Source organism: Trachemys scripta, chromosome 2 (assembly GCF_013100865.1).
Source record: "Trachemys scripta elegans isolate TJP31775 chromosome 2, CAS_Tse_1.0, whole genome shotgun sequence".
NCBI classification, from domain to species: domain Eukaryota; kingdom Metazoa; phylum Chordata; order Testudines; family Emydidae; genus Trachemys; species Trachemys scripta.
Window position 1 is genome coordinate 31,436,719 of NC_048299.1, and position 23,705 is coordinate 31,460,423.

A 23,705-nucleotide genomic window follows, 5' to 3' on the forward strand; every position below is an offset into this window, starting at 1 on the left:
TTTCTGCAGATTGTTGAAACAAAATAAAAGTAATATGAACAGAATGTAAACAGTTTTAAACCACCTAATACTTTAAATGCCTGTCCAATGAGATAAACATACAGAGATTTGGGGGGGGGGGTGTTGAAGGTGGGGGCTCCTTTTAAATTGGCATTATTTGTCTTACTAATTGATCGTTGCAGCATCAGGAAAGAGGCCCTGGCAGTGCTGCATTTCAAACGTGTGTTTCAATTAATGGTTTTGTATAGTTATATTCCCTTCCAGTACAGGCATTTCCTGTTCAAAAGAACAGGAATCTGGAGAACTAGAGAGAAGCCCCTCCCCTCAAGCACTTCAAAAAATTAAAATTAAAGACAATGGTAGCATCATGCTCCCCAGCAACCTGTAAAATACTGTAAGTTTAAATCCTGCCCTAAGTATTTCAGAGGGCAAAGAATAGTAAACACAAAGCTGTAGGTTTGACTGAAACTTCAAAATGTGCTTTGCTTTTTCTCAAATTGTATTTATATTTTTATAGCACATAACCAGCCGCCTTGGTTCTATTAGCACCATCATAACTGCTCCTCCTATTCAGAGACAGAGAATTCAGATATTGTGTAGCGTGAAATGAAATTTCAGTAGTTTCTATTGTTTAGTTTATCCACTTTTTTATTGCATTGCATTAGTTCTGAAAAAGAGGTGATGGAAAACATTAGTGTGCTGTTGGACTAAAGTACTTTTTCTCTTTAACTGTAATATAAGCAAGTGTTACTGATTTGAAAATGGTAAAATAGAAGGGTGTTTTTTTTAGGTTGACATGCTGAAGTACTTGGCAGCATTTCCTTTTATAAAACATGGTAAAAATCACATGTAGAGTGAAAATATTTCTGCTCATGAATTAAATCTTAACCAAATTGATAAGTATTTGCAAAAGAAAAGGGAATGATTCTGATTTTTTTTTCACTTTCTACCACAGGTTTATTGAATATGGTGAATATAAAAACAACTACTACGGTACAAGCATAGACTCTGTTCGATCTGTTCTAACTAAACACAAAGTTTGTTTGTTGGATGTGCAGCCTCATGTAAGTAAGCACCTCTCTTGGCATGGCATAATTTACTGCATTCCATGTTAGGATTCCGGAAGAAGACTGTTAATAGAGCATTTCATTTTATTCCATGTTCAATTTATATTCCACCCAATTTCTGGGTATACTTATTGTATAGAGCATTCCTAAAGGGAAATTTCAACACAGATTGGATGGTATTTAATGCAAAAACTAACTGCACTGAAAGCTTACACTAACATGAAGAACACTTAATTACTCACAGAATGCTCCAACATTTGTATTCAGTGTTCTGCTGCTCTGGGTTAGAATTTGTCTGAAAAACTTGATATTTAAATGCAAAATATTCTTGAGAAAGAGTCCAGTCCTGCAACCCTTACTCACATGAGTAATCCTTTGATTTCAACAAGACTGTTCATGGAAAGGGTTTTATGACAGGTCGTAATGTGAAGAATACATTAAATATACAGTATGCTAATTAACAGATAAATAGAGTAGTATTCTGTAGAGGGAAGGGGCTGCTGTCATCATTTGTGTCTATTTTATGTGCATGCTCCTCTTCCTATTAACCCCCACCCCCAATATTCATTATTGTCTGGGTGCAACTTTAACTTGTGCATTTGAACATTTAAATAAAGTCTGAATGAAATAAATGTATAAAATATGATTTGATATACATTGTTCAGAATAGATTTTTCCATTTCTTTTGTGTTCACCTTTGACTTGTTTGAGTATTGTTCAAATATCCTGTAGTGCAGCACAAAATTCAGGAGCCAGAAAAATGATTTTCGATGTTAAATGGAAACAGTTGAAGTCTTCCACTTTTCCTGATTTACCCAGTGCACAAGTGCCTGCATGATGAAGCACTCAAGCTGTTGGTTTAAAGAGGGTTCTGTAGGTAATTGGACATGATTATTCCCTGTCTAAATAGCATTTAATGTAAATGTTCAGTGGCGTCACATTAATCGAAATATTATGTCATGTTCCTTATTAGAAAATTGGCAAAAAGAGGCTTTCTGTAGGAAAAGGGGATGGCACAGATATATGCTGGTTGAATAATGGCTTTAGGAAACTGATGTCAGAGTCAAAAACCTAGATCAATAGTACTTTTGATGGGTCACCAACAAAAAATGTGCAATTTTGGATTTACTTGCTGAATTGTTGCTATGTGTGCAACATTGCACTTGTGAAAACTGCATTAGCTAATATTAACAATTTTTAAATTATCAAAAGGAAATTTTGATCTAGTAGCGTATGGTAAATTATTGTGACCAATTGGCTTTTTTCTAGCTATTAAAATGAGAGAATGTCATTGTCTTCTCATTAGAAAGATCTCAGTTGGAAATACTATACCAAATTCAAATAACTCAGTTTAAGCTTAGGGACATGTGCATTTGGCATTTTGGAGTTTCAACCCTATACTGTACAACTAGCTGCTCCTGCAGCTACTGCTAGGATTGCAGGAGGAGGAAGGTACTTGATACTGTGGCTGCAAGTTATCTGGCAGCAACTTCTTACTGGCCAGCAAGAGCTACATAGAGGAATAAGTTTTAGTTCTTTGAGTATGTCCCCCCTGTGGGTGCTCCACTGTAGGATGTTCAAGCATCTATGTGCTCTCGATCAAAGACTGAAAAGTAGTATCCACGGGCCCGCACCTGTGCAGAGTACCACCTTGTACTTTGAACAAGGGTATGTGGCTTGAGACAGAGCGTTCTGCTGTCAGCTGCATTTAGCTTCCCAGCTTTCACCTTGTGAATCCTTTTTACCCTAATTTCATATTTACTTTATTGTATTTTTTCTTTATTTTTAGTCCATTTACTTTATTTTGCACTCTAGTGCTTGTAGGGGGAGGGAGTGGCTTCCTTCCCTCTTCTTTTCTTAGATCTTTCATTTGTGCTGGAGCACAACTTATGTCCAAAATCCTGGAGTTTAAGCCTAGATATGCCACAGGTCCTCCTGTGATGGACACTCCAGTTATCTGTGGTGTTTGGGGCAGTCACACAACCTTTCTAAATGCAAGCTTTGTCTGGTTTTCAAAGGCAGATCCAAAAAAAAGACAGGGAGACTAGACTTAAGCAGCTATTAATGGAACGTGCTCTAGCTCCAGCAGAGTTCGCTTTACCACCCCTTTCCATCTCTCCCCCACTCCCAGTTACATCAGCCTCTACATCATAGGCCACCTCACCTCACATTGCTGCCTCATCCATGGTCCCAGAGAATTAAAAACTCTAAAGAAGAGGAAACATACCTCTCCAAGCAGGGAAGTGAAGAAGCAGGGTAGATCTCCCCATAAAACCCAGTCTTGGCAGACCCTTGTTCTTCTAAGGGTACCATAGAGGTTCCAGCTGAGTCCAGTACTGAGGCATTGGTACCATGAAAGAAGCCATGCTCAGACAACATACCTACCACTAGAGCAACTACTGTGGTGGCACTTTGATACCTTGTGGCTCTGCATTACACACAGGGCTACCATCCATTTCCCAGAACCCGGATCTCATCATATGTCTGAGGTGGGACGTGACCCTACAACCACCTCAGTCCTGCAAGAGCTTCCATCTCACCAGCTGGCATTTCCCCTTCTAATACCAACCCAAATCTCATCTAAAGGCTTTTAGAGCCCTCCACCTCCTTCCAGGTTCCTTTCTTCAGTGGGTTTCAATCTCTGATGAACCTGAGTTTCCAATACTGACCAATGTTGTCCTGACAGCTGCAAGTTGAGACTTGCTTAAGTCTCCAGCCTTCATTACCAGTTAGGGCACTGGGAACTCTCTCTCTCTCTCTCTCTCAGCTCAAGAGAGGACTCATTGAACTTGGAAATCTCAGTAAAGTGATCCATCCCAGTATTGTGCTACCGTACTCCATAAGTCCTTTTCATAAATCATAGGGAATCTACCAAACATTGTAGGCCCAGAGACTATAATTATCATTGCGGTCCATTCCCTTATTCCCTTTTCCAGTAAAGTTACTGAGACCCATGGGTCAGTACAGCGACCAATTCTATCATATATCTAAGAAAAAGCACCAGTATCCACCAGTACCATACCAGCTATCAACACCTGCAGACTGACGGGTACTACACATTGCAGTACTATGCACCTCAGAACCTCACACTTCTCCAGTACCAGACTATATACAGAAGGAGCAATAGTCTCAGGCCAAGAAGATCTTGCTTCCCTCTGTAAAGTCCTCTTCATCTCCAGATGACACAATAATGCCACCACGACTTTCCTACACTGATGATTTCAGAACCATCAGTGAGGGGTTATCTCCTGCACTTTCCCTGTGGCAAACACCTGCCACAATCCCACCAAGCTGTATGCAGGCAGATAAATACTGTATCCCACAAAAGGAATGAAACACTTATTTTCCCATCCCAGCCCCAATTCCCTGCTAGTTGACGCAGCCAATGAAAGAGAGTTGTCTAGCTCATTCTAGGCCTTCTCCATCTGACAAGTAATCCAAGTGGTTGGACTTGGTGGGAAGGAAGAGCTACTCATCAGTCACTCTCCAATTTTATATGGCCAACTACCAGGCCTTGATGGCAAAATACAATCTTAACATACTCCAAATATATACATTTTATTGAGCAACTTGTCACAAGACCAGAAAGATCATTTTCAGTCTATCATTGCTGACGGACAGTTGGTTGCAAAACCTCCCTACAAGCTACTCTAGATGCTGCTGAAATAGCCTCTGTAAGTCCATGTCACAATGGTGGTCATGAGAAAAGCATACTGGCTCCAGTTCTCAGGTCTTCCAGAAGTTCAAAATACCATGGAAAATCTCCCATTCAAAGAGCCATTCTTCAGTGAAAATATGGACTCTTCTCTCCAGATGCTCAAAAATTCCAGATCAGCATCCCGATCAGTGGGGATTTATGTGCCTGCAACAAAAAAGTGCTTTAGTAGATCCCAAACCACTCAAGATTGAGACCATTCCAGTACCAACAGCACACTTTCCCTAAGCTTCAGGAGCCCTTATGGAGAAAACCCAACACACAAAAACACAGGCCACACACCCCTACTTTTACTCTATCAGCTCCTGCTTCTAAGAGGCACTTTTGATACCTTGGTCAAGGGCATCAAGCAATCCATTCCACTCCGAATCAGCTGTTGTGCGACTACCCCCTCTTTGGAGATTGACTGTCCCACTACTTAGCCTGGGAATTTCTTACCTCAGACAAGTAGATATTAGAGAATGTTAAAGTGGGTTACTCTATCCACTTCCTTTTCATCCCTCTTTCCAATCCTCTCCCCGTCCTCCTTCATGGACCCTTCTCACGAGGAACTCCTAAGTCAAGAAGTTTATTCTCTTCTCCTGTGAACAATAGAACTGGTTCTACCAGAGTTCATCGGAAGAAGGTTCTATTCCAATTATGTCCTTGTTCTCAAGAAAGATGAAGGATGGAGACCAACCGTTGCGCTCAGGATCTTGAACAATTGCGTCCTAGCATAACACTTCAGAATGGTGACACTAGCTACCATAATCCCATCCTTAGACCCAGAAGACTGGTTCATTGCCCTTGACCTAGAGGATGCTTACTTTCATGTAGCTATCCACCTCTCCCACAAACGCTTCCTATGTTTTGTAATAGGTGTGGATCACTGTCATTATCGAGTTCTCCCCTTTGGACTCTGTGCGGCCCCAAGGGCGTTCACAAAGATTCTCTCAGTGGTAGTGACTTGGCTTTGCCAGTGGGGAATATCAGCATTCCCGTACTTGGACAGCTGGCTTCTCAGAGGCCAATCACCCCAAGAGGTCCAGTCGGCAATGTCCAGGTCATAACACTATTCCAATCTCTGGGCCCACAAGAAATCCGTGCTAACTTCAGTACAGCACACGCCAAACAGCAAGAGCGATTGGAGAGAGATTCTCTAAAGAGAGATTCTCCACCCTATCCCATCTAATCTCAACATTACAATTCAGCCCACAAATAACCTAAGGATTTGCCTACAGATGTTGGGCCACATGTCGGTCACCACATATGATATTCCCCATACAAGGATGCACCTCAGTTACCTCCAGACATGACTAAGAGTAGTGTATACCCCAGTCAGACAATCTTCTCCAGACACATGTCAGTGTCTCGGGAAGGTACTCTCTATATGGTGGAAAGACCCATGGAAAATCTCTGTTTGAATCCCATTCATACATCCAGCATCTTTAAAGACCCTCATAACAGATGTGTCTGTTATGGTGGGAAGCTCACCTACAGGGAGACAAAGCACAGGGCAAGTGGTCAGCATAGGAATTGGCACTACATATCAATATCGTGGAGCTAAGAACAGTGGATATGCTTGCCAACTTTTCCTCTAGGCCATATGAGATGACCCAATCAAAGTAATGCTGGACAACAGGGCAGTGATGTATTACATCAACCGCCAGGGTTCGGCAAGATCCCAGTCCTTATGTGCAGTATCACTAAAGTTGTGGAACTGGTGCATTTCTCATCAGATAGAAATCAGCAGTTTATCTGCTAGGCCTCCATAATGTAATTGCAACCGCTTAAGCAGACACTTCTGCCAAAATCATAAATGGGAGCTCAAAAACTCTGTCTTCCAGAGCATCTTCCTGACCTGAGGTATACCAGGGTAGATCTCTTCGCCAACACAAACAATGCAAAATGTCTATTTGGCTCCAAGGGAGGTTATGGTCACAACTCTCCTATGGATGCCCTAATAACACCATGTCCCCGTACCCTTCTTTATGCTTACCCACCTATACCGCTAGCCCTAAAGACCTCCCTCAAGCTGTGCTGAGAAGGAGACAGAGCTATCATCATAGCACCTGCTTGGCCAAGACAGGTGTGGTGCTCAAACCTCATCCATCTCTCAAGGTTAACACCATTCAGGCTTTATATCGTGAAGGACCTCTTGACATAAAACTCAGGGACCTTCATCCTTCCCAACTCCTCCTCCCTGAATCTGAAAGCATGGCTCCTCAGTGGCTCCCAGCATGGAGATAACCTTTTCAGGTAGAGTTCAGTCAGTTCTCTGATCCAGTAGAAAGCCCAGTACTCTCAAGACTTATCTCCAAAAGTGGAAACATTTCCAATCCTGCTGCTTCCTCCCATCTCGTCTCAAGCCTTGGAAGTTCCATTTTCCAAAACCTTGGACTACCTATTGGAATTAAAAACAAAGAGTCTCTGATGAACTCTTTCAGGGTACATCTGATCATTCACTCATCCAGGGCTTTTCAGTCTCTGCCCACTCTACAGCAGTCAGATTTCTCAAGGGTCTATACAACCTCTTTCCTCCCGTTTGATACCTGGCTCCCCAAGGGACCTCAGACTAGTTCTAATCATCCTAAGGAAACACCCCTTTTAACCAATGGCTCCAAAACTCCCTCCAGACTTTTTTCCTAATTGCCATCACCTCAGCAAGATGAATGGGGAAGCCGGGAGCACTCAAAACTGACCTACCTTACACCACCTTTTACAAAGACAAAAGTTATACTAAGTCCCCTCCTCAGAATATAACATAACTAGGCGACTGACCTGCTAGTGTTCTACCCAAAACCTCATGCCTCCACAGAGGAATCAAGTCTTCATTCACTGGAAGTCAGAAGGGCCCTTACCTTCTATCTGGATAGTACTAAAACCTTCTGGACCTCTTCCAGGCTATTTGTATTGTTTGCAGAAAGGATGAAGGGCCAACTGATTTCCACACACAGGCTGTCTAAGTGGGTTTCAGGTTGCATCTTGACCTGCTATGAAAATACAAGTGTGCAGGGATGGTGTCCCTAGCCTCCATTTGCCAGAAGCTGGGAATGGGTAATAAGGAATGGATTACTTGATGATTTTCTGTTCGTTCCCTCTGGGGCACCTGGCATTGGCAACTCTCGGAAGACAGGATACTCTGCTAGATGGACCTTTGGTCTGACCCAGTATGGCCGTTCTTATACAGACCCCTCATAGAATGACAGCACATTCGACTAGACCTCAGTTCATACCTATAGGTCTACTGAGGGACGTTCCCATCATAGAAATCAGCAGGACTGCGACATGGTCTTCTATACATATATTTGCCAAGCATTACACCATCTGACCAGCTTGCAGAGGTGACACCATCTTTAGTGATTCAGTCCTCCAAACTATCCTAGACTTTTCATCTCAGCACCCACCACCTTGATGAGTTACTGCTTGGGAATTTCCTACGGTAGAGCACCTATAAGGACAAAACATCTCAAAGAACTCAAGTTACTGTAAGGTAAGTAACCTCTCCCTTAATAGGCAACAATCATCTGATCCTCCTGTGAAGCATAAACAGCAGCACGGAATGAACCTAATGTGTTTTAAAGGTTTGAGGAGAATCAGTGGTTGTCCTCTTATCACAGTGCCCTTTTGCTCTTGGGCTGCAGAAAGCCTTTTCTATTATCTTTGGAATGTGGCAATAGGAAGTCTTACCCTTCCTAGAATCAGCTGTTAAATAATCTGCTACTCCTCCCTGGTGCATCTACTAAAAACCCTTTTGTCCCACTTAATTTTTCTAATTACTAACACCACCACTGTGGATGGCCCATAACAGTGCATTGGCTTTACTTCTGCCAGACTGATCAGATTTACCAACACTGGCAACTTTCGTTGAAATCAAAATTTTTCATGCCATTCAAGTAGCAATAGGCAATGCAAAGAATAAATGCTGTTTAAGAAAGTAGGATGCTAATGAATGACATGTATATTTCAAGAGATGCTTTATAGTTTTAGTATCATAGCAGAGGCTTCTTTTGTTGTTGCAAACTCCAGAGCAAGGAATGAATTCAAACCCTGTTACTAATTAATTATAATTTTTCCCTTCTCAGACAGTGAAGCATTTAAGAACATTAGAATTTAAACCATTTGTGATATTTATAAAGCCTCCATCACTTGAGCGTTTGAGAGAGACCAGAAAAAATGCCAAGATTATTTCAAGCAAAGATGAAAAAGTGGCTGCAAAACCTTTCATGGTAAGTATGTTTAGAATCCGTAAGAATATGAGATGTAGTCAAGAGTTTTTGTAACTGTTTATCTTGAAGATGAGGACGCTGAATGCCTTTAGAACTTAATGGAACTTGTGCCTCAAAACGTTTAAGTGTGTGTATGTCTATGTATACATATTATTTGTGTTTGGGTAAATTGCATGCCCAGTCTCTTTGGTGCCATAAGCCTAGTAGGGTGATTTAATTGCGTGATTCACTTTTGCAGAGCTACATTGGACTTTCTGAGCTTCTTATTTCATTTCATGCTATCACAACTCAGGCAAAAAATTATTTTTAGAGGAAATAATGCTATTGTCTTCAACATAAATAATACTGTTACAGTGTTAAGAAAAATCAGAAGGGTTTTTTATGAAGGTACATTGGGTTTTCTTTAATTTAGATATTACTGTGACCCAGAAACCTCTTGGTGCTAACAGGCAGAGGGGGTGCATAGCATTTTACAGGAGTCAGATGTATATATATTAAGTGTACCAAAGGGTGGCATGTGAGATCTCTACCAAGAGCCCACTAGTTGGCATAATCATTGCAAAATGTATGTATGGACAGTGTTTAAGGAATTAGGAATCTGTACTTAAAATTATGTTCTTAACTTACGCGAGTTAAGGCAAATCACCAGAAAGTGATAAACATGCTCCTGTCAGGTAGGAGGGAAGAGATGCTTCTCTCTCTCTCTGGCTGGTCATTTGTGTATTGTCTGCTTCACAATCTAGGTTTATCTACAGACTGAGCCCAATGCTAATCAAGAGATAGTAAAAAATTGACAAGAAACAGGCACCCAAGAAAAAAACAACCTGCAGGGGCATCTGTCTATGAGAAAAGATAACAGATTGGAGTGGGGGGTATAATTGGGGGTACAGAGAGACACTCAGGATCTTTTCCACTGAGAAGGCAATCTGACCGTGTGACTTGTCTCATGAATGGAAGATCATAGCCAAACCTGGCTGTAATATGCTGGTAGGATTTTGGGTGAGCTTTTGTTCTACAAGACATGACAGTAACTAGTTCAATAAGTCTAGGTTCTAGAGTTCATGTTATATTTTTATTTTATATGTTACCATTTGTTTCCAATTTTTTACTTGCTATCATTGGGCTCTTTACTCTTTGTTAAATATAGTTTTGCTTGTTTTCACCATAAACATATGCAAGTGTTGCATGTTAAGTGGAGCTGTGATCTTAAGGTGTAATTGGTAAGGTCGGGGAGGTACTGTTCCTTTGGAAGCAGCAAATCTCTGAATTCTGAGTGTGTCCAGTGGACCAGGAGCTGGACACTTTAGAGCAGTGGTTCTCAAACTATTGTACTGGTGACCCCTTTCACATAGCAAGCCTCTGAGTCAACCCCCCTTATAAATTAAAAACACTTTTTTATACATTTAACACTGTTACAAATGCTGGAAGCAAAGCAGGGTTTAGGGTGGAGGCTGACAGCTCCCGACCCCCAGTTTGAGAACCCCTGCTTTAGGGGGATGCTCAGGGGTTGGTGTGTGCCTATCTCTAATCTGCAGAGGGACAACAGAGCCTGGGCACAATGGGAGTGCTTGTGTTTCCCACGGCCAGTGGAGTTAGGGAGCTGACCCCCAGCAAACACAGACAAGGCTTCCTCATACTAAGGGCAAGTGATAGTGAGATGCCTGACAACCCTGGGGTACCTCGGGAAGAGTCACAGTTACTATTATTTTTTACTTCTGTTTAAAAAATAATAATCCAAACAATCCAAACAAAAAAACAAAACAAAAACTTCTACACGTGTATGTATAGAGAAAAATAGAAAACATGTTAAAGGTACATTTGAAAAAGTAAAGCCCATGCTCAAATAAATCCCTTGCTAATAGCAACCGGAGACTTAGGTAATGCAGTTGTTAGTGCACCAGTAATGTAAACAGCTAAAAGCATTTTTCCACTGGCATTTCTACCACAGAAATTTCTCTGTAATTATCAATTAGTGGCTAATTACACTGCTATAAGGGAAAAGGGGAAAGAATTGCCTTGTCAGGCTAAACCTAGTTGTGAAAATATTCATAGAGAATTAATTTGAAATGATGGTTTCTGAAAAGTTCATGGTCAGTGGCACAATTTCCATCTACTGGCTTAACTGAATATATGAAATATATGAAATAAACTGAATATATGAAATTAAATAAAACAGTCCATGTAAATTTGCATTTGACACTGATGTGAATTGATTCAATTGTACTTTTGACTGACTTCTTATATTGATTTTCTTAGGAAGAAGATTTTCAAGAAATGATTAAATCTGCACAGATGATGGAAAGCCAATACGGCCATCTCTTTGACAAAGTTATAGTCAATGATGACCTCACCACAGCTTACAATGAGTTGAAAGCAACATTTGACAAATTGGAAACAGAGACCTTTTGGGTTCCAGTCAGCTGGTTGCATTCATAACACTATAAATAAGGAATATAAATGATGATAGTTCATAATCTTTTTAATAAAGTGCATGGCTGGAACTCAATTAGTTGCCATTTAATTGGTGTGAGGATTTTCTAACTTTGGCAGACTGACATGTAGTTAAGGACTTGGTGTAATTGGAATGCAGGTCTTCTTTTTCTGTATCTTAAACCATCCTGTTCAGAATTTGGGGACAATAAAATCACATTGAATCCAAGTCTTATCAGATGCAATATACTGAGCTAGTAGTGCACCCAAAACCACTAAACGCCTTGTTACTGTTTACATATAAATCTCCAAGTTGAGTTTTGTTAATGGAGGGGTAGCACAGATATTAATTAATGCTGTGGTGATCTCAAACATAGCTACTGCCATATAAAGTTGCACATGAGCACTTGGAGGTTATCGTACTTTAACTAAGAGCTTACTTAAGAGAACTAAAACAGGCAAAAATGGCAAATATTTCTCTGGTTAGGAAGGACATCAGAGTTTTAACTGGGTTAAGTATCAAGAGGGGTTGTTTTACTTTCTTAAAAGTGTGAGCTTTAGCTTATGTGTACAGAGTGATCCTAGTGTTCATTTGTATTTAAATTTTTCACCAAAAGAGAGAAGTAAAGTATTCAGTGGCTTACTTGTAAAATGCGCTGTAAAAGAGCTACAGTTGTCTGCTGCTACTGTTCTGCTGTGAGTATGCAGGTCTTGAAACTCTTTGCATGCATGCTTTGCGGCACAACAACTTGGGAATATTTATCTGAATAAGGGAAAATATAGGTTATTTAAATGTATATAATTTAAAAAATCTTTGTGAGTTAATCTTCTATAAGATCAGAGGTATATTGGTATGAATAGCTGTGTAGTAGTAAGGGTGTTTGGGGGTTTTGTTTTTGTTTTTTTTTTTACTTTAAATCAACTTCAGACATTTCTAGTGTTCTTTAAAATACTTTTAACTTATTAGCAGATAATTATTAGGGGAAATCTTTGAGTAAGCAGTTGCAATGCAGTGCATGAATTGCTTTTATTAAAAAATACATAGCAATATTTGTTTTGAAAAAATATATAATGTCAAAATGCACTGTTTTAAATTTGAAAGCTTTTCTTTGAGTTTATACTTGTAAACTTCACTACAAAAAAAATTATTCATCTTTAACACTGCCCAGATACATTTGAAACCTCAGATAGCTTTCTGTGTAATAGAATAAGCAAATATATGGTAAATCATGTATATTTAACGTAGGTAACCTCGCATTTTTCTTGATTTACTACTGATATGCAGCAAGTGAGTACACACGTAATGAAAGAGTAAAGCATGTGTATTAATTGTGCAAGTGAATTTGTAATATAGATGCAGTGTGTGAATGAACTTGCTAACTTAGATCATCACATCTGTAGCATTCAAACAGGAAGCACAGTTATTTTATGTTAGCATAAAGAAAAAAGAACTCAGTGAAACTTATATTTGTGAAAGGGTTGGAAAAGGATATTAAGTTTTTTAATTTCTCATCAGCGTGATCATTTCTAAATAACAGGTTAGTAGGTGCCTGTAATTAGAAACACCATCTTTGTAAATTAAATCAACATTCCATGTAAATATTTTAGTTTATATGCTGATAAAGCCAGCAGCTCTGGGCAGTTGTATCCTAAATGCATATTTGGCCTTGGGGTCATTGAATTTGGTTTAAAATTAGATGAAACAATTGAAATAGAGCAACACCAAAAAATTAAGAGTTTTTGAATGTTTGTACTGGAATTATTGACATATATTATATCTCACTATTGACACGTATACTGTAGTTGAACAGCCTAATGTAACTTCAAACATATCTGTCAGATTTCACTATTTTTTCTGGTGGACTTAAGGTTGTTTGTAACATAAATAACATCTCAGTGATTTATATTAATTGCATGAAAATCACAGTCATAGTGTGGGCTGGAGAAATGTTCTCTATTTTTTAATTATTCAAAATGTAATTATTTTTACAGGGAATGTTCTTCAGCAAATCACTAGAGTCCTACACCTGCAAGATGCTGAGTGCCCTCACTTTCTTTTGCAGACAGCAATAGCTGAGGGTGCTCTGCACCTCTCAGGATCTGGTCCTTTTATATCAGGGGAGGGTCAGTCTTATTAAACAATATGCTAATACTGCTAGTAAACTGTAGCGCATCAGACCACTATTGTACTATATCTTTTAAATAAGGGAACTGTTTTTGCCCTCTGGGAAACAGACCCTGTAATGGTCTGAAAACCCTGTTAGAAACAGAGGGGTTCTGGCTGCCCTGCAGCCTTGTTACCGGCGCTGTAGTGTCCTTTTGAAACAATTTTAAGACTTATTCCCATGTTGGTAGGGTCTAGGAGGGCCTCATACAATATGCGTACTTTGTGGGGTGATAGACTGAAAGCTCCACACACTTTGTCCCTTTTACAGAGAGACTTGCTTTCTGATCCTCTGTGTGGCAATGTTAATATTTAACACAGGGTGATCACATACCTATTTCCTAGCAAGAAGATAATTTAATTGTTCTGGTGGTGAGAGAACAAGGACAAATGAAACCATGTATACACACAGCAAACAAAAGGAATAAAGTATGGGGGAATCTTTAAGCTCCTAGAAATAAGTTTGTAATGAGTTATTAGAAAGGAGAATGGGACAGCCCATTCCAGTAAATCTCTCTTTAAAAACTAGCATTATTGCAGTGTGTTCTCACGAAGAAAAGTAGAGGCTTCCATATATGGTACTAGGTCAAGACAAAAAATGTTTTAGCTTGACAGTTTTATTAATTGGACAACAGCATGCCCATTTTACTGAATTACAAACCCACTTCTTGATAAACTTCCTCCATTACAATAAAAATAATGTATTGTATGTTTCTGACTTGTAAGGTTTTATGGATAAAGGTGACAAAACATGTCTTAAATATTATGCATATTCAGTTTGTGCTGTTTGGTTTTTAGATAATTGAATGTTTTTACATCCAAGTACAGATATTTTTATTGTATTTTTGCTGTTTTCCATAGTAAAACAAATGTTAACATTTTATACTATTGTATCCAGCTTTATACTTGAAGTTGCCATCAATTCAGACATTGATGTCATGCCTGAAATCTCATTTTACCTTCTTATGCAGAACAATAAATTATTGATATAATCGATCATTGAATATGGGTGTTTTTTTTTTAAACCTGAACAGGATAGTTTACTGTGTAACTCATAAGAATGACTTAAACGATAAAACATTTATCTAATAATCTGTTTCTTATAGCTCTTCATCCTAAATGCAACCATTAAAACAATAACTTTTAAATGAATACCATGGAAAAAGGATTAAAACCCTTCATTTATCAATGCTGTTGTTGACATTTTCTCTCAACAGACTTTTTCCTCTCCTTGCCCCTTTCCAAAAATTAACTCTCCTCTTTCGGACAGTAAAAGTAGGAAGGAAGTACAGCATAAGGACAATGGGCCAAATGCAGAGGTGGTATGCAAGGTGTGATGCAGGTAAGGTACACACCTGTACTAGGTGTAATAGAGTCAAAGTGAGTGTCAAAGCTGGTGTACTTTTCATGCTGTAATATGGGGATGTATAAAGAGAAGAGTGTAGAAAGAAAAGCAACTAACAGGAAGGTATACGTTTAATTAAGCCATACCATTGCTAAGTTTAGACTGAGTTACAGTGGCAGGTAATTTATATCACCTTACATGTCACTCAGATTCATAGTTTAAATAAAATCTAAAATATAGCTTTGAAATCCCAACTACTATAGTGATTTCTCAGGAGCAATAAGATAGATTTTTGTCTATTTCAATGTTGAAAGTCTTTTGTACTTGCTAGTTGACTGGTTTACTTTCTAGCAAACGAGATCGATAGTAATATTATCACAACAGGAGCTCTGATTGAAAAACAACTGAAAATAGATTGAAGAAATAAATTCTTTTCTTTAAGAGGATACCTTATAAATTTCCAGATTATATAATTTAAATGTTTTTTTGGAAATTAGATTTTTATGTCTTGTTACATTAAATAGCACAGTACAAGTGAGACAGAATGGGGTTGTGGAAAGGTGAATACTTTTTTTTAACAAGTATCTGCATCTGAAAAAAACAGCCATACTGATTACTTTTTATAACCAAATTACAAACCAGATTGGTTTCTCAGAAAATTGCATGGAATGATTTAGGTTTCTATAACATTTTGAGTTGTTGATTATTTAGCATTTTTTTAAAAGTGGGTAAATGCTGACTTAATACACCTCTTCCTTGATATAACGCTGTCCTCGGGAGCCAAAAAATCTTACTGCGTTATAGGTGAAACCACATTATATTGAACTTGCTTTGATCCGCCGGAGTGCGCAGCCCCGCCCATCCCGGAGCACTGCTTTGCCACATTATATAAGAATTCGTCTTATATCGGGTCACGTTATATTGGGGTAGAGGTGTATTGATGTTTGCTGTTACCCTTCTTACAGAGATGTACCTAAATCTGTTAAAACTTAATAGTTTTCAGAAATTAAGTTAGAATGACTCAGAAGTTGCAAAATGTACAATTTCAGTACCATGAATATTCAAAAACAAAAGCAATAGCTTCAGGACTTTCAAGAATCCCCAGCTAACATATCTAGGTTTTGAAAACTTCTTGATAAGATTCCAAAATCAGTTCAAAGAGAAATAGATCATATTACCTTTCTTCTTTTCAGTGTCCACGTTGATCATCAAGAACTGAATATTATAATACAAAGAAAAACAAAGTGCGTTATGATTGACTTTAAGCAATTAATTTTAGATTCACACTTCAACAAAGGCATTCCAGAACTTTCTACAATATCATACAGACAAAGGATTATGGAAGTGTGGAATTTTAATGGATTATGTATTTGCTTTAAAGAATCCAGGATGTAGGGGGCAGAGTAAATCAGAGGGAAAATTAAGGATCAAAATATTTTGGATTGCTCATGAAACCTTGCAGATTCTATTCCACCTTCTGAGTTGAGTGTATGTCTTTGTTATTTGTATTACCTTAGCACCTGAGAACTCTAATCATGGACCAGGACCTCATTGTGTTAGGTGCTGTAGAAACATAACAAAAAGACATTCCCTGCCCCAAAGAGCTTACAGTCTACATATAGAACATGAGAAAGTTGCTGATCAATTAGGGAACATGCTCCTTTAAAGTTGTGAAATGCTCCCTTCTAACGTTGTTTGGCAGCCTCCTGTTTTGTCCACTGCTTGCAGGAAGAGCAGCCCCTTGCAGCTAGCTGGTGGGTGGTTGGAACCAGGGTGGACCAGCAGCCCCCCTATCAGCTTCCCTAAGTTCCCTGTGCAGCAGCTGTCCCTCCCCCCCACTGCCATGTGCTGCTCCTGCCCTCTGCCTTGGAGCTGCTCCCAGAGACTCCTGCTTGCTGTAGGGGGAGAGGGGAGGAAAGGGGGGCTAATGTCAGGGAGTCTCCCCCTCCCCAATGCTCCTGCACTCCACTTACCCCATCTTCCATAGAGCAGGGGGGACACACGACGGAGGGAGGGAGCTTCTAGGCAGTAGCTGCTGTCTCAGGTCTCAGCAAGCTGATTTAATTAACAAGGCAGTGTACTTAAGCCTGGGGTCAGCTACTTAAAGGGGAAATGCACATTTTTTTCCCTCTCACAGATAGGGTGTGTGTCTCTGTCTGCCCTCCCTCCTTTCCTGCTGCCTTGTAGAATGTTGAGAGTTAACCCTCCAGGGCTCAGTCAATTGCTAGTTCATTTAGCAGTAAGGCATTCCCTGGGAAATATCCCACCCTCTGACTCCTCCACCTCAACCAAGCTTCACAATCATCATCACTGTGTACAAGTATTAAATTGTTTGTTTAAAACTTATACTGCACGCCCTGGAACCTAACCCCCTCATTTACATTAATTCTTATGGGGAAATTGGATTCGCTTAACATCATTTTGCTTAAAGTCGCATTTTTCAGGAACATAACTACAACGTTAAATGAGGAGTTACTGTACACTGTATTGATCAACACACTAGAAGTGATAACACAGTCACAGTCAAATCATCGTCAAGGGTTTTGTAGGCATTTGTAGACAAAGGAGAGTTTTAAGGAGAGATTTGAAGGCAGAAAATGAGGTAATTTTGCCAGTGTTTACAAGGAGCTTCCTCCTAATCGTGAGGCGCAGCATAAAAGAAAGTATGAGGTGCTTGTTTGAAAACTTCAACAGTTGGCAATGGAGGCTGGCATCACGGGTCAATTGGAGGCAGGAGTCAACATCACTTGAAAGCAAGTGAGAGATGATAGGTTGGGTGGGGATAGTTCATAAAGGATCTTGAAAGTGAAGACAAGTAGCTTTATGTTTGATAAGATAGAGAAGGGTGAGCCAGTGGAGGGATTCAAAGAGAGGGGGTCGTATGATCAAAGCAACAAGCTAGGAAAATGATCTTTGCAGCAGCATTCTGAATGGATATGAGTAGGGCTCCGTGTTTGTCACTGAGGTCGCGGAAGTCACGGATTCCATGACTTCTGCAGCGGCCAGTGTGACTGAGCCCAGGGCCGCCCGAGCAGCTAGCTCCAGGACCAGCTGCTCAGGCAGCCCTCCGGACAGCTACACCAGGCGCTGCTGGACCAGCTCTGCAGCCAGCTGCTCGGGCGGCCATGCAACTAGCCGCGCAGCCCCGGGACTGTCCGAGCAGCAGCCAATGCGGGTGGCCCTGGGGGCCACCTGAGCAGCCATCCTGGGGTGGCAGAAGCAGCAGCTGGCCCCCCGGGGGTTCAGCCCCCCCGGCAGCTGGTGCTGCGTGCTCCCCCCCCGGCAGCTGGTGCTGCATGCTTCTCCTCCCGCCCCCCAGTTCAGTCGGGGTATTTATGATATAAGTCATGGACAGGTCACGGGCCGTGATTTATTGTTTCTTGCCCGTGACCTGTCCATGACTTTTACTAAAAAAACCTGTGATTAAATCACAGCCTTAGATATGAGTGGTGCAAGACTGAATTTGTCGAGGATATTGCAATAATTGAGACATCAGGTGATGGGACCCTGGGCAAGAGTTTTAGCTGTGTGGGTAGATAGGAAAGGCCGTATCTTACAGATGTTATGCAGAAATAATCTGCAAGATTTAGATGTAGCCTGGATGTGAGGACCTAGAGAGAGGCCTGAGTCAAAGATGATACCCAGGTTGTGGGCCTGAGTGATAGGATAGTGATGGTGTCTTAAAAAACACAGCCAAATGGAAGATGGAATGCAGCTGCCATGCATCACCCAACAGAGGGAAAGTAGAGAAAAACATTGCCTGTAACAAATGTTCATTTCCTGTTATACAAAGATAAATGTATAGTTTTTTAAAAAATGTATTGAGGGAGGTAGAGCTAAGGGTTATCTGCATGGAAAACTCTTGCATCCCCTCTGCTCCTGGTCCCATTGAAATTACGCAGTTTGTACATGTAGGATCCCTGCTCTTGTGATAAGTGCGATAAGAACTTTAGTGATCACAAATAGTAAAGTCTGAAAGTACCTTTTGCAGCTTTAGCTACTCTTGAAAGCATTAAGGTGGGAGAGGATGTTTTGTATATAGTTAAATGCTTCTGTTACAGGTAATACTGATTCAGCTGCCCGCTGCTTCCCGCAGCTCCCATTGGCCGGGAATGGCGAACCACAGCCACTGGGAGCTGCGGGGGGCCGTGCCTGCGGATGGTCAACGTAAACAAAATGTCTCACAGCCCGCGAGCTTATTATCCTGATGGGCCACATGCCAAATGTTGCCAACCCCTACAGTAGAACATTATGCAATATTAACCTTGTTGTGTACCTTGTCAAGATTAGTTCAACTAATGTTCATGATATACCAACACAAATAATCTTGTTTTTCAGTATATCTATATACACATCCCAAAAGCCGCAGTTGTCAGCAATCTCTTATTTCATTTACTTGAAAAGAGCATGCTTGCAAAAGATTTAGTGTTTAATTAAAGAATTCTTGCATTTTTCTGCCTAGCAGAGCAGTGAAGTTATAGGCCAGCAAAGATGTATGTAATTGTATCCAAGTAAGACTTTCACACATCTCAAGACGTGTAGGATTTTACATTTCAAATAACAGTACTTTTCTTTGTCTGATGGAAGTCAAGACAGTATGATTAAATACAGACTGCAAACTTGCCCACTGCAAACCTAGCTGAACATGAAATCTTGCAGGAATTAACATAATTGTTCTTTAAATAAAAGGGCTGCCATGTACATAGAATATCATGTTATGCTTGCCAGATAAAAAGAAATGTAAACCTGTGAGGTGACTTATGAATTTGTCTGTGTAAGAGAATCTCTGGACCCAATGTTTTCTCCTTTTGTATAATAAAGTGTAAAGCACCAGTGCGGTGATTGCCATTTACATAAAATAACCAAATGGTGGCGTTCTGGGGAAACTGAAGAATCAAGTTCTATTTTGCTTGCAAAATTGGGGATGAATTTCAGTCCAACTAAAAATGTTCCCCATTTCTGAAACTAATATCTACATCTGGCACGCCGCCAAAGGGTGTGTGTGATGCTGTGGGGTAGTGCAGATAATTCTGGGAAACTACTCTGGAGCTGGAGGCACCATCCTTTGTCATTACTGGGTCTATAGTTGGCTGTGACCATCTTGCTTAAAAATCAGTGATATAATTTGTCATACATACAGGTAAATAGATGAGTCCAGAGAAAGATTGGAAATTTTTTTGTTCAGTTCTCACATTTTAATTATTTAACACTTCTGAATTTCAACTATTGTATCAGTTTGGAGATATTCCTGGTCTTATATTTAGTTTACCTTTTAGACCTATGGGGTGAGCAAAAAAAAAAAAAATTTCTTTAGTAACTTGTGATTGTTTCCCATTTGCTGAGATATTCTATTTCACTTTTAAACATGGTGTGTTAGTCTTGTCCACTTTGTTTACTGTTTGGTCTCAGTTTTGTGATAATTCTTTCTATGCCAGAAGAAATTAGAGCAAAGACATTATTTATACATCTTAATTGACTTAGTCCGTTTTTTATTTCAATTCCTTTTTTTCCTGTCGACGTTCTTGAAGCAGGGGGAGAGGGTGTGTGAGGGAAGGGATAGTTTAATGAGTGGAAATGAGAAGCAGAGAGGCTTCCCTGATCAGGAGTTGCTCTGCTGGAGAAGCTGCTCTGCTGCAGAGATTATTGCAATGTAGGGCTTCAGTGAACTCATGAGAAGTTCCTAAAAGGTTAGGAGAAGATAGGAAAGAGTCTGTGACACTAAAACTATATGCGTTATGATGGATGTGACCCCCAGGTTCTCACTGGGGGTCACGATGCAAGGGCACTAAAAGAGCAGCACCCCAAGCAATCACTTGCTTGGAGGCAGCTTAAGGCGTATTAGGGAACTTTTAGTGCAGGGTAGCAGTGTCCACACAGGCAGTGAGTGCATGGTAAACTAGTGTGCTGTAGATTTAGGCCCCTGCTTGCCACACACTAACTCTCCATCTAGACAAGCCCAACAGGATGGATTTAAGTGACAAGCTGCAACTTTACCAATGGGGGGGGGGGGGCGGCTGTGCTATGCACGCACCCCCTCCCATACCAGGCAATTAACTGGGACCAGTGCAGGGCTACAGGTCTCCCACCATTTAACCAATAACTCAGGGTAGACCCTCTTTGGCCAACCATGAGAATACAGCTCACTTATGAATCCTCTTGTCCTTCCTGCACCAATGGGAGACCTCAGTCTGAAGAACTTTGGATCTCCACTTCTCCGACTGGCCCAAGGTCCACCAGCAAAACTGGGTCTTCATTTACCATTGGGAGCTGGCCCATTGTAGGCCAGTTTCCAGTAGGGCCATGTGTCCAGTATCACTAGATACTGGACACAAGCTGTGATTTACTAAATATTCCTGTATCATCTCCTAATGCTAGACTTCCCAGTCCTACTCTATTTAACCTATTTGTTCCTCCACACTGCTTTGAGGAAGGCCAACATCATACTGACCTCTGCCAATTTGATCCAGCAGGAAAAAATTCCTTCCTGACCCCCCAAAACAGGTGATCTGTCCAACCCACTGTACCCTGAAAACTCAGCTCATCAAACTACTACTACAGGGAGGAGGGGGGTGGTGAGACAGCTAAAAAGCAAGGCAATATGGTCCCCAAAAATCTAGGAAGGCTTTAAATTAGGAAGTGCGAGGGCCAATTGACTCTCCAATTCTCCCTCCCCCCACCCCATCTGGCCAATGGAGGGCAGAGAAACTTTTTCCTACTCTAGGTAAATTTCTGCTTGTTTCAGAGGTATGTGAAAGGGGCCATAGTCAGTTTTCTATGCATATATTCACACTCCTTCCTGCCTTTCTGGTGGTTGGGCTTCATTGCTCCTAGTCTTATCAAAGACCCCACTGCTGGGTTTTTATATACAGCTGTGTACTTCCTCCCCATTAATGTTTCCGCTCTGTCAAATGCCATTCCATAATGTACGCAGGGTCCTTGTCTTTTGCAGTCTTCTCAGGAAGCTCATTCATGAAAAATGACTTAAAATTGTGCCTATTCTTTTTTTCTAAAATGTCTAGCAGCCCTATAGTCTTGATTCACTAGAATTTCTGTGAAGATCCTATATAATGTTGATAAGACTGATGGATTTTTTTAATCCTTAACATGCTTCATATTTGCCTAATTGCACAGAAGTATGGTATTATCAGTAAATAATGACATGCATTTTACATAATAGCCCTTTAAGTAGTTCAATTGGGAGTCTGATTGGTTGTCTCCAGGAATTCCAATGTCTCCCATTCTTTTTTTTAGCTGAGTTTGCAAACTCTTTCACATTCCCTTACCCCAACTGCAGTAATTTGCCTATCACAAGATCTTGGAGGAAATCATAAAGAGCCAGATTACCTCCAGATCTGAGAGCCGCTCAGCTCAGGAAAGAGAGGGAGCCTTAATTCTCTATCCTGCACAGCTCTAGCCCAGACCCTAGCATTAGGTTATATGTCTTGAGGTCTCTACACTTGAGGTCTGATGCACTATTCACATGGCTCCCCATTATTTCAGTGTTCAAGATTTATGTTGCTTTCCTGTTTTTCCAGCATCTTTGGGAATAATTTTGTTGTTATTTCCATGATAATGTTACTCCATCTCTTCCTGGTATTTTGGCTCGTTTCATGCTCTTGGAAAGTATTTAATTTTGTGTTGCTTTGCTGGTCACATGTAAGGTCTTATGCTGCTTTCTATATTATGTATATGAGACAAGAATGAAATATTACAGACATCTGGTACCATTTAAACTTTTAAATGAACACGTAGCAGGTAGGAACTTTTTCTACACTAGCTCTCAGATGACATTATATTGTACCACATATTGTCAGCTAAAAACAAAAAGACAGTTACCTTTTCCGTAACTGGTGTTCTTCGAGATGTGTTGCTCATGTCTATTCCACAATAGGTGTGTGTGCTCGCCACGTACACAGGTGTCGGAAGTTTTTCCCCTAGCAGTACCCATAGGGGAGCGCTCCTAGCGACCCCTGGAGTGGCGTCTCCATGGCATGGTATAAGGGGCGCTGCGCACTCCCCACACCCTCAGTTCCTTCTTGCCAGACAACTCCGACAGAGGGGAAGGAGGGCAGGATGTGGAATAGACATGAGCAACACATCTCAAAGAACACCAGTTATGGAAAAGGTAACTGTCTTTTCTTCTTCGTGTGATTGCTCATGTGTATTCCAAATTTTCGGGATGGAGCACAGCCCTGCCGAACCCAGCACCCTTCCTTGTTTGGGAGACGATTGCATATTGTGAGGTGAAAGTGTGAACTGAAGACCACCTGGCAGTCCTACAAATGCCCTGGATGGTGACATGGGCCAAAAAAGCAGCCGACAATTGATGACAGGGGGATTCCCGCCAGGTCATAACAGGTACAGATGCACAATGTGATCCAGTTGGAGAGCCGCTGAGTGGATATCGGCTGACCTTTCATGCATTTGGCCGAGGTGATAAACAGCTGCGAGGACTTTCTGAATGGTTTAGTCCGCTCCAGGTAAAACGCCAGAGCCCGTCTCACATCCAGCGTGTGGAGGCGGCGCTCCTCACTGGACGCTTGGGGCAGACGACCAGCAGGAAAATGTCCTGACTCATGTGGTTGGCAGAGACCACCTTCGGGAGGAACGAAGGATGTGGGCGGAGCTGGACCTTATCCTTATGGAAAACCGTGTACGGAGGCTCGGAGGTCAGGATCCTGAGTTCCGAGACCTGCCTAGCCGACGTGATCGCCATCAGGAAGGCTACCTTCCACAAGAGGTGCAACCAGGAGCACATAGCTAACGGCTCAAACGG

At 40.8% G+C, this 23,705-nt stretch overlaps 1 protein-coding gene across 4 annotated transcripts in view; it reads left to right on the top strand.

Moving 5' to 3' along the window:
* MPP7 (membrane palmitoylated protein 7) overlaps nt 1-14,580 on the top strand; it is a 292,487-nt gene extending 277,907 nt beyond the window's left edge. For 3 of the 4 annotated variants that reach the window (XM_034760180.1, XM_034760179.1, XM_034760181.1), the window contains 3 exons: nt 956-1,064; nt 8,847-8,990; nt 11,247-14,580. In XM_034760180.1, coding sequence (XP_034616071.1) covers nt 956-1,064; nt 8,847-8,990; nt 11,247-11,426 — 433 coding nt within the window. In that variant the 3' untranslated portion in view covers nt 11,427-14,580. Of the gene's footprint in view, nt 1-955; nt 1,065-1,799; nt 1,945-8,846; nt 8,991-11,246 lie in introns of those variants that run through there. The other variant, XR_004644410.1, reaches the window with a different exon arrangement.
* Nucleotides 14,581-23,705: the final 9,125 nt, after the last annotated feature.